The sequence below is a fragment of the Somniosus microcephalus genome, unplaced genomic scaffold, assembly GCF_052327205.1.
Source record: "Somniosus microcephalus isolate GS21.2 unplaced genomic scaffold, FLI_Smic_1.0 unresolved_chr4, whole genome shotgun sequence".
NCBI classification, from domain to species: domain Eukaryota; kingdom Metazoa; phylum Chordata; class Chondrichthyes; order Squaliformes; family Somniosidae; genus Somniosus; species Somniosus microcephalus.
The window spans coordinates 56,610,829-56,626,146 of NW_028225182.1; the positions used below are offsets into that span (position 1 = coordinate 56,610,829).

General features: G+C 55.8%; 1 protein-coding gene across 3 annotated transcripts in view; it reads right to left on the reverse strand.

Annotated features, from left to right (window-relative positions):
- LOC147091133 (serrate RNA effector molecule homolog B-like) overlaps positions 1-14,737 on the reverse strand; it is a 39,035-nt gene extending 24,298 nt beyond the window's left edge. Inside the window, exons 1-5 of one of the 3 annotated variants that reach the window (XM_085977598.1) lie at positions 14,563-14,737; positions 11,012-11,149; positions 8,479-8,604; positions 2,371-2,517; positions 864-1,052 (exon numbers count right to left, since the gene is read on the reverse strand). In XM_085977598.1, coding sequence (XP_085833724.1) covers positions 864-1,052; positions 2,371-2,517; positions 8,479-8,604; positions 11,012-11,130 — 581 coding nt within the window. In that variant the 5' untranslated portion in view covers positions 11,131-11,149; positions 14,563-14,737. Of the gene's footprint in view, positions 1-863; positions 1,071-2,370; positions 2,518-8,478; positions 8,605-11,011; positions 11,150-14,562 lie in introns of all 3 variants that reach the window. The other 2 variants (XM_085977596.1, XM_085977597.1) reach the window with 2 other exon arrangements.
- Between the last annotated feature and the right edge of the window lie 581 nt (positions 14,738-15,318).

The window sequence follows — 15,318 nt, forward strand, 5'->3', positions numbered from 1 at the left end:
AATTCAACCCTTAGAAGCACAGTCTCCCTTCGCGAATTTTCCCATCCTGCCTACCAATGGCGCAGGCTCTGGAGAACGGAGATATCTTACTTAGTAAATCCATCCAGTCGTTTAACTGATAACACACAGGTTACAGTCCCAATTACGGAGTCATATAAACAAGAGAAATGGTTATACAGGAGGGAACATCGAAAGCCACGGTTGCATCATAACCACTCATCATTTCTATAAACAGCAAACAAATTCATTGACAACAGTGAGCGGTTTGAAATCATGAACAGAACGCGAATTATACAGCGTAAGCCTGGTTATAGAAGACGGTCGGCCAAGAGAAAGTGTCCCCAATGCTGGGACGCCGATTAAACCGGGAAAGCCGAGAGTTAAAAGTGCGGAAAATGCCATCTCCAGCCGCCGCCTCTCCGTAACGGTCAGTGTCGGGTGAAGGTCTGGATGTCACGAGAAGCAGAACGAGGCACTTGGAACAACACAGAAAGGGGGAGGGAGCGAGGCGGCGCAGCACCAGGCCAGCGCAGCCTTGCTGGGTGCAGGGGGGACACAGGGGTCCGCACGCGCGCCGTGCGATCACATGCCACGCCGTTCTCCCGTGCGGAGGAGAACAGAGAAGCCGGCTTTCGCACCCCCGCTCCCCCACAGCTGCTGACTGCACGACACTAGCACAGCCCCCACCGTGGGCTCGGGGACAGTCATAGATCCAAACGTAAGGGAGGAGGAGAAGAAATCTTATTAGTCAGCGATAAGGCACAACAGAACTGCAGCAGCTACGACCGGCTGCATTCTCTGGGTTAGCTTGTACACGCTGGGTTAATACACGCAAGGACTAGCTTTCTAACGTGCGGCCTCACCATTCCTCGTCTTTGTGCGCCAGGAAGAAGTCCTGCATCTGCTGCCGGCGGAACTCAATCTTGTACTCGTTGTAGCGCTTCACCGACTCCGTCTCGTCCACGCTGTCGTCCAGAGAGAGGAGGAATTCCTTGAAGGTCTTCATCACTGGGGGGGGAGGCCCCACCTCCAGGTCGTGCAGGTTGCCCAGCCTGGGGGTAAAAAGAATACTAACAGCGTCGGTACAGCATGGCCGCAAGCTTCACAATGAGGAGGATGCCAGAACCCGCCCGTCCCTCGCCGCTAATATCGCCAATCGTGCACCCGGTAATTCATCCAGAGCCCAACGTTTCACTGCGGTGGGAGAGAACGGAATCTTACTCCAGCCCCTGCCAGCAAGTGGGTGGAGCGTCCTTCAAAATGAAGGCCCACCCTTCATCCTGCAGCTGTACAGTGCTGAACACGGGAGTCCCCGCACTGTCTGCTAATCTAACTCGCCTTCCATCCCAGGACCTCTCAACTATGGAAATCCTAACACAGAGACCCCTCCACACACACACAGAACCCCCTCCACACACACAGACCGGTGTACCGCGGGGATCGGTGCTAGGACCCCAGTTATTCACAATATATATATTAATGATCTAGACGAGGGAACTAGATGTAATATCTCCAAGTTTGCAGACGACACAAAGCTGGGTGGGCGTGTGTGCTGTGAGGAGGATGCCGAGAAACTCCAGTATGATTTGGACAGGTTGGGTGATTATACTGCATCTGCTATGCATCTGCCCAATGTGGATAAATGCGAGGTTATCCACTTTGGTGGCAAAAACAGGAAGGCAGATTATTATTTGAATGGCAATAGATTGGGAGAAGGGGAAGTGCAACGAGACCTGGGTGTCCTTGTGAACCAGTCACTGAAGGTAAGCATGCAGGTGCAGCAGGCGGTTAAGAAGGCAAATGGTATGTTGGCCTTCATAGCAAGAGGGTTCGAGTACAAGAACAAGGATGTCTTGCTGCAGTTGTACAGGGCCTTGGTGAGACCACACCTTGAGTATTGTGTGCAGTTTTGGTCGCCTTATCTGAGGAAGGATGTTCTTGCCATGGAGGGAGTGCAGCAAAGATTTACCAGGCTGATACCTGGGATGGCAGGAATGACGTATGAGGAGAGATTGGGTCGACTGGGCTTATACTCACTGGAGTTTAGAAGAATGAGAGGGGATCTCATTGAAACTTATAAAATTCTAACAGTTTCTATGACCCCCCCCCACACACACATCCTTCTCCCCCCCGCCCCCCACGTGCGCGCACAGACACTCGCGCGCACACAGACGAATCACTTCAGAAACTCATTCCACCGTGCCATCTTGTGGCCGGAGGTTGTAACTGCTGCTCTGTCACCTTCGACCAGAAAGTGAGAATGAAGTCTAGCGGTGCTGTCACGATCCGGGACATTTAGCACTATGCAGCCATTAGGATGGATACAGGAGCCCTTACAGCGACGGGGCGCTGGCCCGTGTATAGCCTCACCTGGCCTGAATCGGTATCCCGTGGTGCTGCTGCATCATGTGAAGATCGGGGTGACCCCAGGGTTGCGGAGGACCGTAACTCGGACCTCCCCCGCCACCGTACGGCATTTCATAGCCCGTGTGATACGGATCTGCCACGTGATCGTCCCTAAGAAAAAGAATACATCAGCAAGCCGTTCACAGGGAAGGTTTACATTGAGCTTATTAAGCAGCAGACTCGCAAGGCTTTGAAAAGTGTTGATGAGCCGAGAGACCTGGTGTCCATATACACAAATCCTTAAAGGTGGCAGGGCAAGTTGAATAAGGTGGTTATAAAAAGCAGCTGGGTTAACATAGAAACATCGAAGATAGGAGCAGGAGTCGGCCATTCGGCCCCTCGAGCCTGCTCCGCCATTCAATGAGATCATGGCTGATCATCCAAATTCAGTGCCCTGTCCCTGCCTTCTCCCCATATCCCTTGATCCCTTTAGCCTTAAGAAATATATCTAACTCCTTCTTGAATATATTTAATGAATTGGCCTCCACTGCCTTCTGTGGTAGAGAATTCCACAGGTTCACCACTCTCTGGGTGAAGAAATTCCTCCTCATCTCTGTCCTAAATGGCTTACCCCTTATCCTTAGACTGTGACCCCTGGTTCTGGACTCCCCCGCCATCGGGAACATCCTTCCTGCATCTAGTCTGTCCAGTCCTGTCAGAATTTTATAAGTTTCAATGAGATCCCCTCTCATTCTTCTAAACTCCAGCGAGGAGAAGCCCAATCGACCCAATCTCTCCTCATACGTCATTCCTGCCATCCCATTTTCTGGCCAATTTATATGTCCTCTCCTTGGATCTTATGCTATCTCTAATTTCCCTTGTTAGCCACGGTTGAGTCACCTTTTTTGTTTTATTTTTATGCCAAACAGGGATGAACAAATTCTGTAGTTCATCCATGCGATCTTTAAATGTTTGCCATTGCCTGTCCTCCGTCAACCCTTTAAGTAATGTTCCCCAATCCATCCTACCCAACTCGCACCTCATACTTGGCTTTATAAATAGAGGCATAGACTATAAAAGCCAAGAGGTCACGCTGGTACTTTATAAATCACTGGTTTGGCCTCAGCTGGAGTATTGTGGTCAATTCTGGGCATCGCACTTCAGGAAAGAGGTAAAGGCCTTCCAAAGGGTACAGAGAAGGTGTCCTTGTGCACCAGTCGCTGAAGGTAAGCATGCAGGTGCAGCAGGCGGTTAAGAAGGCAAATGGTATGTTGGTCTTCGTAGCGAGAGGATTCGAGTACAGGGGCAAGGATGTCTTGCTACAGTTGTACAGGGCCTTGGTGAGACCGCACCTCGAGTATTGTGTGCAGTTTTGGTCGCCTTATCTGAGGAAGGATGTTCTTGCCATGGAGGGAGTTCAGCGAAGATTCACCAGACTGATACCTGGGATGGCAGGAATGACGTATGAGGGGAGGTTGGGTCGATTAGGCTTATACTCGCTGGAGTTTAGAAGAATGAGGGGGGATCTCATTGAAACTTATAAAATTCTAACAGGACTAGACAGACTAGATGCAGGAAGGATGTTCCCGATGGCGGGGGAGTCCAGAACCAGGGGTCACAGTCTAAGGATAAGGGATAAGCCATTTAGGACAGAGATGAGGAGGAATTTCTTCACCCAGAGAGTGGTGAACCTGTGGAATTCTCTACCACAGAAGGCAGTGGAGGCCAATTCATTAAATATATTCAAGAAGTTAGATATATTTCTTAAGGCTAAAGGGATCAAGTGATATGGGGAGAAAGCAGGGACAGGGTACTGAATTTGGATGATCAGCCATGATCTCATTGAATGTGGGAGCAGGCTCAAGGGGCCGAATGGCCGACTCCTGCTCCTATCTTCTATGTTTCTACCGGGACGTTACCAGGGACGAGGGGCTTCAGTTATGAGGAGAGGTTGGTAAAGTTAGGACTGTTCTCCTCAGAACAGAGGTGGTGAAGAGGGGACCTAATAGAGGTTTTCAAGATGATGAGGCTTTCTGAGAGAGAAAAACTCTTCCCTTTGGTGAGTGGGTCAATAACTAGAGGTCGCAGATTCAGAATCAGTGGCAAGAGAGCTCGAGGGGAGATGAGGAGCGATGTTTTCACTCAGGGAGTTGTGGGGATCGGGAACGCTCGACCTGGAAAGGTGGCGGAAGCTGATTCCAGCAATAATTTTAAGGGGGAGTTGGGCGGGTGCTGGAGGAGGAGCAACTGTCAGGGTTAGGGACAGAAAGCGGGAGCATGTGGGAGTGAGCACGACCGCTCTTTCAAAGAGCCGGCACAGGCACGACGGGCCAAATGGCCTCCTCCTGTGCTGTAAGTCTGGATGATTCTATTTCTATGAAGAGAATACAGAATAAAAACTGAATTCTTGAGGCAGAGTCTATGCACAGTATGGCTGGCTCCAGGCAGCCCGAGAGCGGACAAGCTCGCAGCTCTCTGGGAATCTCAGACAGATCCCACCCCGCAAGGGCCTGCCGATCCCAGTTTGATAACCTACGGTCTAAATCGTCCGCAAACAGTTCAAAGTCTAATTTAGGGATCTACTCGCGAAAAACCAGCGGATGAAGGTGGCTTGCCCACCCTAAAACAGGACAGAGCAAGGAGCTTTTACCTCCCCGCTTCCCACTGTCCAGGGCATCAAACACCCCTTCCAGGTGAAACAGTGATTTCCTTGTACTTCCTGCAATCTAGTATACTGTATTCGCTGCTCACGATGTGGTCTCCTCTACATTGGGGAGACCAAACGCAGATTGGGCGACCGCTTTGCGGAACACCTCCGTTCAGTTAATTCACCGCCCCACTCCCACTCGGACCTCACTGTCCTCGGTCTCCTGCATTGTTATACGGGAGCTCAACGTAATCTCGGGGAACAGCACCTCATCTTCCGATTAGGCACTTTACAGCCTTCCGGACTCAACATCGAGTTCAACAATTTCAGATGATAATCCCTGCCCCCATTTTTCATGCAGTATTATTTTTGCCACTCCCATTTGCAGCATTTTATCTTTCCTGCCTCTTACAAAAGCACAAAATGTTCTTTCAATTCCTTCCTCCCCTCCTAAACCCCCCTCCCCCTGTCTCTGCGCCTGCTTAATATCTGTTCCATCTCCAGCTTTTTCCAGTTCTGATGACGGGTCCCAGACCTGAAACGTTAACTCTGTTTCTCTCTCCACGGATGCTGCCGGGCCTGCTGAGTGTTTCCAGCATTGTCTGTTGTTATTTCACGTTTCCAGCCTCCGCAGTATTTTGCTGTTGTATCAGAGCAAGGAGCTGTCTGTTCCGGAGCCACACAGGAGAAGAACAGCACCAGAGACTCGAGCCCAATTCAGCCCATCCTCTTTCAGTATCTGCACGTGACACAAGGCGTTCCTAACCTTAGCTCCATCCCAGGAAACAAGCGAAGCTCGTTTCAGATTACTGGACACGGCCAAACTCAGCCCAACTGTGTACTAACTCACGTAAATGGTAAAATTCTCAAACTGCGTTCAAATCCCTCCTTGGTCCTCACCCCCTCCCTATCTCTGTAACCTCCTCCAGCCCCTACACCCCCTCCCTATCTCTGTAACCCCCTCCAGCCCTACACCCCCTCCCTATCTCTGTAACCTCCTCCAGCCCTACAACCCTCCCTATCTCTGTAACCTCCTCCAGCCTCCACAACCCTCCCTATCTCTGTAACCTCCTCCAGCCCCTACAACCCTCCCTATCTCTGTAACCTCCTCCAGCCCCTACAACCCTCCCTATCTCTGTAACCTCCTCCAGCCCCCTACAACCCTCCCTATCTCTGTAACCTCCTCCAGCCCCCTACACCCCTCCCTATCTCTGTAACCTCCTCCAGCCCCTACAACCCACCCTATCTCTGTAACCCCCTCCAGCCCCTACACCCCCTCCCTATCTCTGTAACCTCCTCCAGCCTCCACAACACTCCCTATCTCTGTAACCTCCTCCAGCCCCTACACCCCCTCCCTATCTCTGCAACCTCCTCCAGCCCCTACACCCCTCCCTATCTCTGTAACCTCCTCCAGCCCCTACACCCACTCCCTATCTCTGTAACTTCCTCCAGCCCCTACACCCCCTGCGTATCTCTGTAACCTCCTCCAGCCCCTACACCCCCTCCCGATCTCTGTAACCTCCTCCAGCCCCTACAACCCACCCTATCTGTAACCTCCTCCAGCCCTACAACCCTCCCTATCTCTGTAACCTCCTCCAGCCCCTACAACCCTCCCTATCTCTGTAACCTCCTCCAGCCCCGACAACCCTCCCTATCTCTGTAACCTCCTCCAGCCCCGACAACCCTCCCTATCTCTGTAACCTCCTCCAGCCCCTACAACCCTCCCTATCTCTGTAACCTCCTCCAGCCCTACAACCCTCCCTATCTCTGTAACCTCCTCCAGCCCCTACACCCACTCCCTATCTCTGTAACTTCCTCCAGCCCCGACACCCCCTGCGTATCTCTGTAACCTCCTCCAGCCCCTACACCCCCTCCCGATCTCTGTAACCTCCTCCAGCCCCTACACCCCCTCCCTATCTCTGTAACCTCCTCCAGCCCCTACAACCCTCCCTATCTCTGTAACCTCCTCCAGCCCCTACAACCCTCCCTATCTCTGTAACCTCCTCCAGCCCCAACAACCCTCCCTATCTCTGTAACCTCCTCCAGCCCCGACAACCCTCCCTATCTCTGTAACCTCCTCCAGCCCCTACAACCCTCCCTATCTCTGTAACCTCCTCCAGCCCCTACAACCCTCCCTATCTCTGTAACCTCCTCCAGCCCCTACAACCCTCCCTATCTGTAACCTCCTCCAGCCCCTACAACCCTCCCTATCTCTGTAACCTCCTCCAGCCCCTACAACCCTCCCTATCTCTGTAACCTCCTCCAGCCTCTACAACCCTCCCTATCTCTGTAACCTCCACCAGCCCCTACAAACCTCCCTATCTCTGTAACCTCCTCCAGCCCCTACACCCCCTCCCTATCTCTGTAACCTCCTCCAGCCCCTACACCCCCTCCCGATCTCTGTAACCTCCTCCAGCCCCTACACCCCCTCCCTATCTCTGTAACCTCCTCCAGCCCCTACAACCCTCCCTATCTCTGTAACCTCCTCCAGCCCCGACAACCCTCCCTATCTCTGTAACCTCCTCCAGCCCCAACAACCCTCCCTATCTCTGTAACCTCCTCCAGCCCTACGACCCTCCCTATCTCTGTAACCTCCTCCAGCCCCTACATCCCTCCCTATCTTTGTAACCTCCTCCAGCCCCTACATCCCTCCCTATCTCTGTAAGCTCCTCCAGCCCCTACAACCCTCCCTATCTCTGTAACCTCCTCCAGCCCCCACACCCCTCCCTATCTCTGTAACCTCCTCCAGCCCTACGACCCTCCCTATCTCTGTAACCTCCTCCAGCCCCTACATCCCTCCCTATCTTTGTAACCTCCTCCAGCCCCTACATCCCTCCCTATCTTTGTAACCTCCTCCAGCCCCCTACAACCCTCAGAGATCTCTGCGCTCCTCCAATTCTGACCTCTTGCGCATCCTCCCCGATTTCCATCACTCCACCATTGGCGGCCGTGCCTTCAGCTGCCTGGGTCCCGAACTCTGGAATTCCCTCCCTAAACCTCTCCAACTCTCCACCAATGTGCGCTGCAACTTTTTTTTGGTTGCACGGCCCCTTTAAGTGGCTGAGGGGTCATTCAAATCTTCACGCATGCGCGGTTATTCCAATTGAAAAGCCGGCGAGTGGCCTGCATGGAAGCTCCAGATCGCTGCGCAGCTGAATGGGAACATTGCTCTCCGCCTCTCTCTCCTCCTTTAAGACGCTCCTTAAAACCGACCTCTTTCACCAAGCCTTTGGTCACCTGCCCTAATATCTCCTTCTGCGGCTCGGTGTCAAATTATATTTCATAATCACTCCTGTGAAGCACCTTGGGACGTTTTACTACGTTAAAGGTGCTATATAAATGCAAGTTACTGTAAAGGCTGAGGCCTATTTAAGTTTAGGTTTGTGGTGCGGTGCGCGTGCAGGGTTCGAAGGGATGCAACTTATACAGAGGGAGCAGCTTATATGCAGCAGCACAGAACCCTACTTCACAGCTCCAGTACTCACCACTCCCGTCGCACTCGCTTCTGTGGCGGGCTGAGGTCGTGTCGAGGCGGAGAGAAGCGCTCCCTTCTCCCGCGGTCGTAGTCTCTGTATTCTCGACTCCGCCGCTCTCGCCCTCTGTCCCACTCTCTGCAAGGCAAGGAAAAGGGGGCTTTCAGCTGTTTCAGTCTCGGAACTCACGAGAGTCAGCGCAGCACAGAGCCAAGGAGGAGCAGCAGTGCGCGTCCTCGCACTCAATTACAACACCGTCATTTAGCTTGCTCATTCGGCCCTCTATGACCGCACAAGGGGCCGGGGCGAGCACCAATCGCACAGCTCAACTCCCAGGCCTCAGTGTAAAGTACTGAGGGAGCGCCGCACTGTCGGAGGGTCAGTACTGAGGGAGCGCCGCACTGTCGGAGGGGCAGTACTGAGGGAGCGCCGCACTGTCGGAGGGTCAGTGCTGAGGGAGCGCCGCCCTGTCGGAGGGGCAGTGCTGAGGGAGCGCCGCACTGTCGGAGGGGCAGTGCTGAGGGAGCGCCGCACTGTCGGAGGGGCAGTGCTGAGGGAGCGCCGCACTGTCGGAGGGGCAGTACTGAGGGAGCGCCGCACTGTCGGAGGGGCAGTGCTGAGGGAGCGCCGCACTGTCGGAGGGGCAGTACTGAGGGAGCGCCGCACTGTCGGAGGGGCAGCACTGAGGGAGCGCCGCACTGTCGGAGGGGCAGTACTGAGGGAGCGCCGCACTGTCGGAGGGGCAGCACTGAGGGAGCGTCGCACTGTCGGAGGGGCAGTACTGAGGGAGCGCCGCACTGTCGGAGGGGCAGTACTGAGGGAGCGCCGCACTGTCGGAGGGGCAGTACTGAGGGAGCGCCGCACTGTCGGAGGGGCAGCACTGAGGGAGCGCCGCACTGTCGGAGGGGCAGCACTGAGGGAGCGCCGCACTGTCGGAGGGGCAGCACTGAGGGAGCGTCGCACTGTCGGAGGGGCAGTACTGAGGGAGCGCCGCACTGTCGGAGGGGCAGTACTGAGGGAGCGCCGCACTGTCGGAGGGGCAGTACTGAGGGAGCGCTGCACTGTCGGAGGGGCAGTACTGAGGGAGCGCCGCACTGTCGGAGGGGCAGTACTGAGGGAGCGCCGCACTGTCGGAGGGGCAGTACTGAGGGAGCGCCGCACTGTCGGAGGGGCAGTACTGAGGGAGCGCCGCACTGTCGGAGGGGCAGTACTGAGGGAGCGCCGCACTGTCGGAGGGGCAGTACTGAGGGAGCGCCGCACTGTCGGAGGGGCAGTACTGAGGGAGCGCCGCACTGTCGGAGGGGCAGTACTGAGGGAGCGCCGCACTGTCGGAGGGGCAGTACTGAGGGAGCGCCGCACTGTCGGAGGGGCAGTACTGAGGGAGCGACGCACTGTCGGTGGGGCAGTACTGAGGGAGCGCCGCACTGTCGGAAGGGCAGTACTGAAGGAGCGCTGCACTGTCGGAAGGGCAGTACTGAGGGAGTGCTGCACTGTCGGTGGGGCAGTACTGAGGGAGCGCCGCACTGTCAGAGGGGCAGTACTGAGGGAGCGCTGCACTGTCGGAAGGGCAGTACTGAGGGAGTGCCACGCTGTCGGAAGGGCAGTACTGAGGGAGCGCCGCGCTGTCGGAAGGGCAGTACTGAAGGAGCGCTGCACTGTCGGAAGGGCAGTACTGAGGGAGTGCTGCACTGTCGGAGGGGCAGTACTGAGGGAGCGACGCACTGTCGGTGGGGCAGTACTGAGGGAGCGCCGCACTGTCAGAGGGGCAGTACTGAGGGAGCGCTGCACTGTCGGAGGGGCAGTACTGAGGGAGCGCCGCACTGTTGGAGGGGCAGTACTGAGGGAGCGCCGCACTGTCGGAGGGGCAGTACTGAGGGAGCGCCGCACTGTCGGAGGGGCAGTACTGAGGGAGCGCCGCACTGTCGGAGGGGCGTGCTGAGGGAGCGCCGCACTGTCGGAGGGGCAGTACTGAGGGAGCGCCGCACTGTCGGAGGGGCAGTACTGAGTGAGGGAGCGCCGCACTGTCGGAGGGGCAGTACTGAGGGAGCGCCGCACTGTCGGAGGGGCAGTACTGAGGGAGCGCCGCACTGTCGGAGGGGCAGTACTGAGGGAGCGCCGCACTGTCGGAGGGGCAGTACTGAGGGAGCGCCGCACTGTCGGAGGGGCAGCACTGAGGGAGCGCCGCACTGTCGGAGGGGCAGCACTGAGGGAGCGCCGCACTGTCGGAGGGGCAGTACTGAGGGAGCGCCGCACTGTCGGAGGGGCAGTACTGAGGGAGCGCCGCACTGTCGGAGGGGCAGTACTGAGGGAGCGCTGCACTGTCGGAGGGGCAGTACTGAGGGAGCGCCGCACTGTCGGAGGGGCAGTACTGAGGGAGCGCCACACTGTCGGAGGGGCAGTACTGAGGGAGCGCCGCACTGTCGGAGGGGCAGTACTGAGGGAGCGCCGCACTGTCGGAGGGGCAGTGCTGAGGGAGCGCTGCACTGTCGGAGGGGCGGTACTGAGGGAGCGCATCATTGACTGTAGAGGAAGATCTCTCCCCAACCTGTCGTTCCAGTCATCTCGCCGCCGGTCATCTCGCTCTCTGGATCGGTCGTAGTCGCTCCTCTCTCGGCGGAATTTATCCCTGCGCCGCCGATCATACTCGTCATCACTGTCTCCCATGGTCCTGCCGATTCACGTTCTATCCAGAAATATTAAACAGATGGGTGTAAGGACCAAGAGTTCGGAGGTGGGGGAACCACTCTTTAGGAAGGATGTGAAGGCCTTGGAGAGTCATAGTTATACAGCACAGAAAGAGGCCCTTCGGCCCGTCGTGTCCGCGCCGGCCATCAAGCCCTGTCTATTCTAATCCCATTTTCCAGCACTTGGTCCGTAGCCTTGTATGCTATGGTGTTTCAAGTGCTCATCTAAATGCTTCTTGAATGTTGTGAGGGTTCCTGCCTCTACCACCCTTTCAGGCAGTGAGTTCCAGATTCCAACCACCCTCTGGGTAAAGAGGTTTTTCCTCAAATCCCCTCGAAACCTCCTGCCCCTTACCTTGAAACTATGCCCCCTGGTTATTGACCCCTCTACTAAGGGGAAAAGTTCCTTTCTATCTACCCTATCTATGCCCCTCATAATTTTGTACACCTCAATCAGGTCCCCCCTCAGCCTTCTCTGCTCCAAGGAAAACAACCCCAGCCTGTCCAGTCTCTAAGGGTGCAGGAAAGATTTACAAGAATGGTTCCAGGGATGAGGGACTTCAGTTACATAGATAGACTGGAAAAGCTGGGGTTGTTCTCCTTGGAGCAGAGAAGATAGAAACTGTTCCCAGTGGCAGGAGGGTCGGTAACCAGAGGACACAGATTGAAGATAATCGGCAAAAGAACCAGAGGGGAGATGAGGAGAATGTTTTTACGCAGCGAGTTGTTGTGATCTGGAATGCGCTGCCTGAAAGGGCGGTGGAAGCAGATTCAATAGTAACTTTCAAAAGGGGAATTGGAGAAATACTGGAAGGGGAAAATTCACAGGGCTCTGGGGCAAGAGCAGGGGGGAGTGGGACTACAACAACAATAGTGCCATTAACATAGTAAAACGTCAAAGGAGTATTACAAGACAAAAAAAAATTTGACCCGAAAGCCATGAGGAGATATTAGGGCAGGTGACCTAAAGCTGGGTCAGAGAGGTCAGTTTTAAGGAACGTTTTAAAGCAGGGGAGAGAGAGGCGGAGAGGTTTAGGGAGGGAATTCCAGAGCTCGGGGTCCAAGCAGCTGAAGGCACGGCCGCCAATGGTGGGGCGATGGAAATCGGGGGATGATCAACAGTCCAGAATTGGAGGAACGCAGAGATCTCGGAGGGTTGTAGGGGCTGGAGGAGGTTACAGAGATAGGGAGGGTTGTAGGGCTGGAGGAGGTTACAGGGATAGGGAGGGTTGTAGGGGCTGGAGGAGGTTACAGAGATAGGGAGGGTTGTGGGGGCTGGAGGAACGCAGAGATCTCGGAGGGTTGTAGGGGCTGGAGGAGGTTACAGAGATAGGGAGGGTTGTAGGGCTGGAGGAGGTTACAGGGATAGGGAGGGTTGTAGGGGCTGGAGGAGGTTACAGAGATAGGGAGGGTTGTAGGGGCTGGAGGAGGTTACAGAGATAGGGAGGGTTGTGGGGGCTGGAGGAGGTTACAGAGATAGGGAGGGTTGTGGGGGCTGGAGGAGGTTACAGAGATAGGGAGGGTTGTAGGGGCTGGAGGAGGTTACAGAGATAGGGAGGGTTGTGGGGGCTGGAGGAGGTTACAGAGATAGGGAGGGTTGTGGGGGGCTGGAGGAGGTTACAGAGATAGGGAGGGTAGTAGGGACTGGAGGAGGTTACAGAGATAGGGAGGGTAGTAGGGACTGGAGGAGGTTACAGAGATAGGGAGGGTAGTAGGGACTGGAGGAGGTTACAGAGATAGGGAGGGTTGTAGGGGCTGGAGGAGGTTACAGAGATAGGGAGGGTTGTGGGGGCTGGAGGAGGTTACAGAGATAGGGAGGGTTGTGGGGGGCTGGAGGAGGTTACAGAGATAGGGAGGGTAGTAGGGACTGGAGGAGGTTACAGAGATAGGGAGGGTTGTAGGGGCTGGAGGAGGTTACAGAGATAGGGAGGGTTGTAGGGTTGGAGGAGGTTACAGAGATAGGGAGGGTTGTAGAGGCTGGAGGAGGTTACAGAGATAGGGAGGGTTGTGGGGCTGGAGGAGGTTACAGAGATAGGGAGGGTTGTAGGGGCTGGAGGAGGTTACAGAGATAGGGAGGGTTGTGGGGCTGGAGGAGGTTACAGAGATAGGGAGGGTTGTAGGGCTGGAGGAGGTTACAGACATAGGGAGGGTTGTAGGGGCTGGAGGAGGTTACAGAGATAGGGAGGGTTGTAGGGACTGGAGGAGGTTACAGAGATAGGGAGGGTTGTAGGGTTGGAGGAGGTTACAGAGATAGGGAGGGTAATAGGGACTGGAGGAGGTTACAGAGATAGGGAGGGTTGTAGGGCTGGAGGAGGTTACAGAGATAGGGAGGGTTGTAGGGGGCTTGAGGAGGTTACAGAGATAGGGAGGGGCGAGGAGGCCACGGAGGGAGTGCAGCGAAGATTCACCAGGCTGATACCTGGGATGGCAGGAATGACGTATGAAGAGAGATTGGGTCGATTGGGCTTATACTCGCTGGAGTTTAGAAGAATGAGAGGGGATCTCACTGAAACTTATAAAATTCTAACCGGACTAGACACAGGAAGGATGTGCCCGATGGCGGGGGAGTCCAGAACCAGGGGTCACAGTCTAAAGATAAGGGGTAAGCCATTTAGGACAGAGATGAGGAGGAATTTCTTCACCCAGAGAGTGGTGAACCGGTGGAATTCTCTACCACACAAGGCAGTTGAGGCCAATTCATTAAATATATTCAAGAAGGAGTTAAATATATTTCTTAAGGCTAAAGGGATCAAGGGATACGGAGAGAAGGCAAGGACAGGGTACTGAATTTGGATGATCAGCCATGATCTCATTGAATGGCGGAGCAGGCTCGAGGGGCCAAATGGCCTACTCCTGCTCCTATCTTCTATGTTTCTATGAGAATTTTAAAATTGGGGCGTTGCCGGACCGGGAGCCAGTGTCGGTCAGCGAGCACCGGGGGTGATGGGTGAACGGGACTCGGGCGAGCTAGGACACGAGGAGGGGGGCAGAGCATTGGAGGTGCGGAGGTTTGCGGAGGGTGGGACGGACGGCGGGGAAATAGTCGAGACCGGAGCGGACAAAGGCACCAGACGAGGTGGGGACGGGTACGGAGACCAGCGATGTTACGGGCCAATCAGATCGCTCCTTCTGTGCTGGGCTGGGAATGAAGCGGCTGCTGCAGCGCCGCCACAGGCGGGAGGGCGCAACTGCAGCGTGACATGTTTACAGAGAAAATTCCCATTGTAGGCCCGGCGGGGCTTCGCAAGGGGGGAATTTCGTCGTTTAAAGCAGGTTATTGAAGGGAAACCGTTTCGCCTCCGACAATGATCGGCCTCGGCCTCTCCTCCTCCCCGGCCTCTCCTCTCCTCTCCCCCGGGCCCCGCCACGCCGCCGCCCGACAATAGGCGCCGGGATAAATATTGTCCCGCACCGGTCCGATGGCCGCCGCACTCGGTAGATGTGTGCCCGGGGCCTGAGGTAACCCGTGTCCCCGCTGCCGCCGCTCGCTCGCTAACCAGGCCCCTTCTCCGCTCCGGCCGCGCCCGCCACTTTAGCCCGCTTCCCGCCTGCGGCCTAGCTGGCGAGGATGGCGCGGGAGCGGCAAGAGCAGACCTATCCGGGAGGACTCGACTGGTCCTCCCGTTGCAGCGCCCCCTTACTGCGAGGACTCGTCTGGTCCTCCGCCTACAGCGCGCCCTTGCTGGGAGGACTCTTCTGGTCCACCCCCTGCAGCGCCCCCTCGGCTGGAAGACTCATCTGGTCGTCCCGCTGCAGCGCCCCCTCGCTGGGAGGACTCGTCTGGTCTTCCCGCTGCAGCGGCCCCTCTCTTGGAGGCCTCATGTGGTCCGCCCCCTGCAGCGCCTCTTTTCTAGAAGGTCTCGTCTGGTCCTCCGCCTGCAGCGCCCCCTCGCTTGGAGGACGCGTCTGGTCCTCCCCCTTCAGCGCCCCCTACAGCCCGTGGCTGGTGTCTTCTTCCCAGTTTAATATCTCACCTCTGTGTGTAGAGCCAGATGATGTAGGCGGGGTTTTAAATGAATTTTTTGCATCTGTGTTCACTATGGAGAAAGACGATGCAGACATAGAAATCGGGCAAGGGGACTGTGACATACTTGAACATATTAGCATCAAGAGGGAGGAGGTGCTAGCGGTTTTAGCAGGCCAAAAAGTGGATAAATCCCCAGGCCCG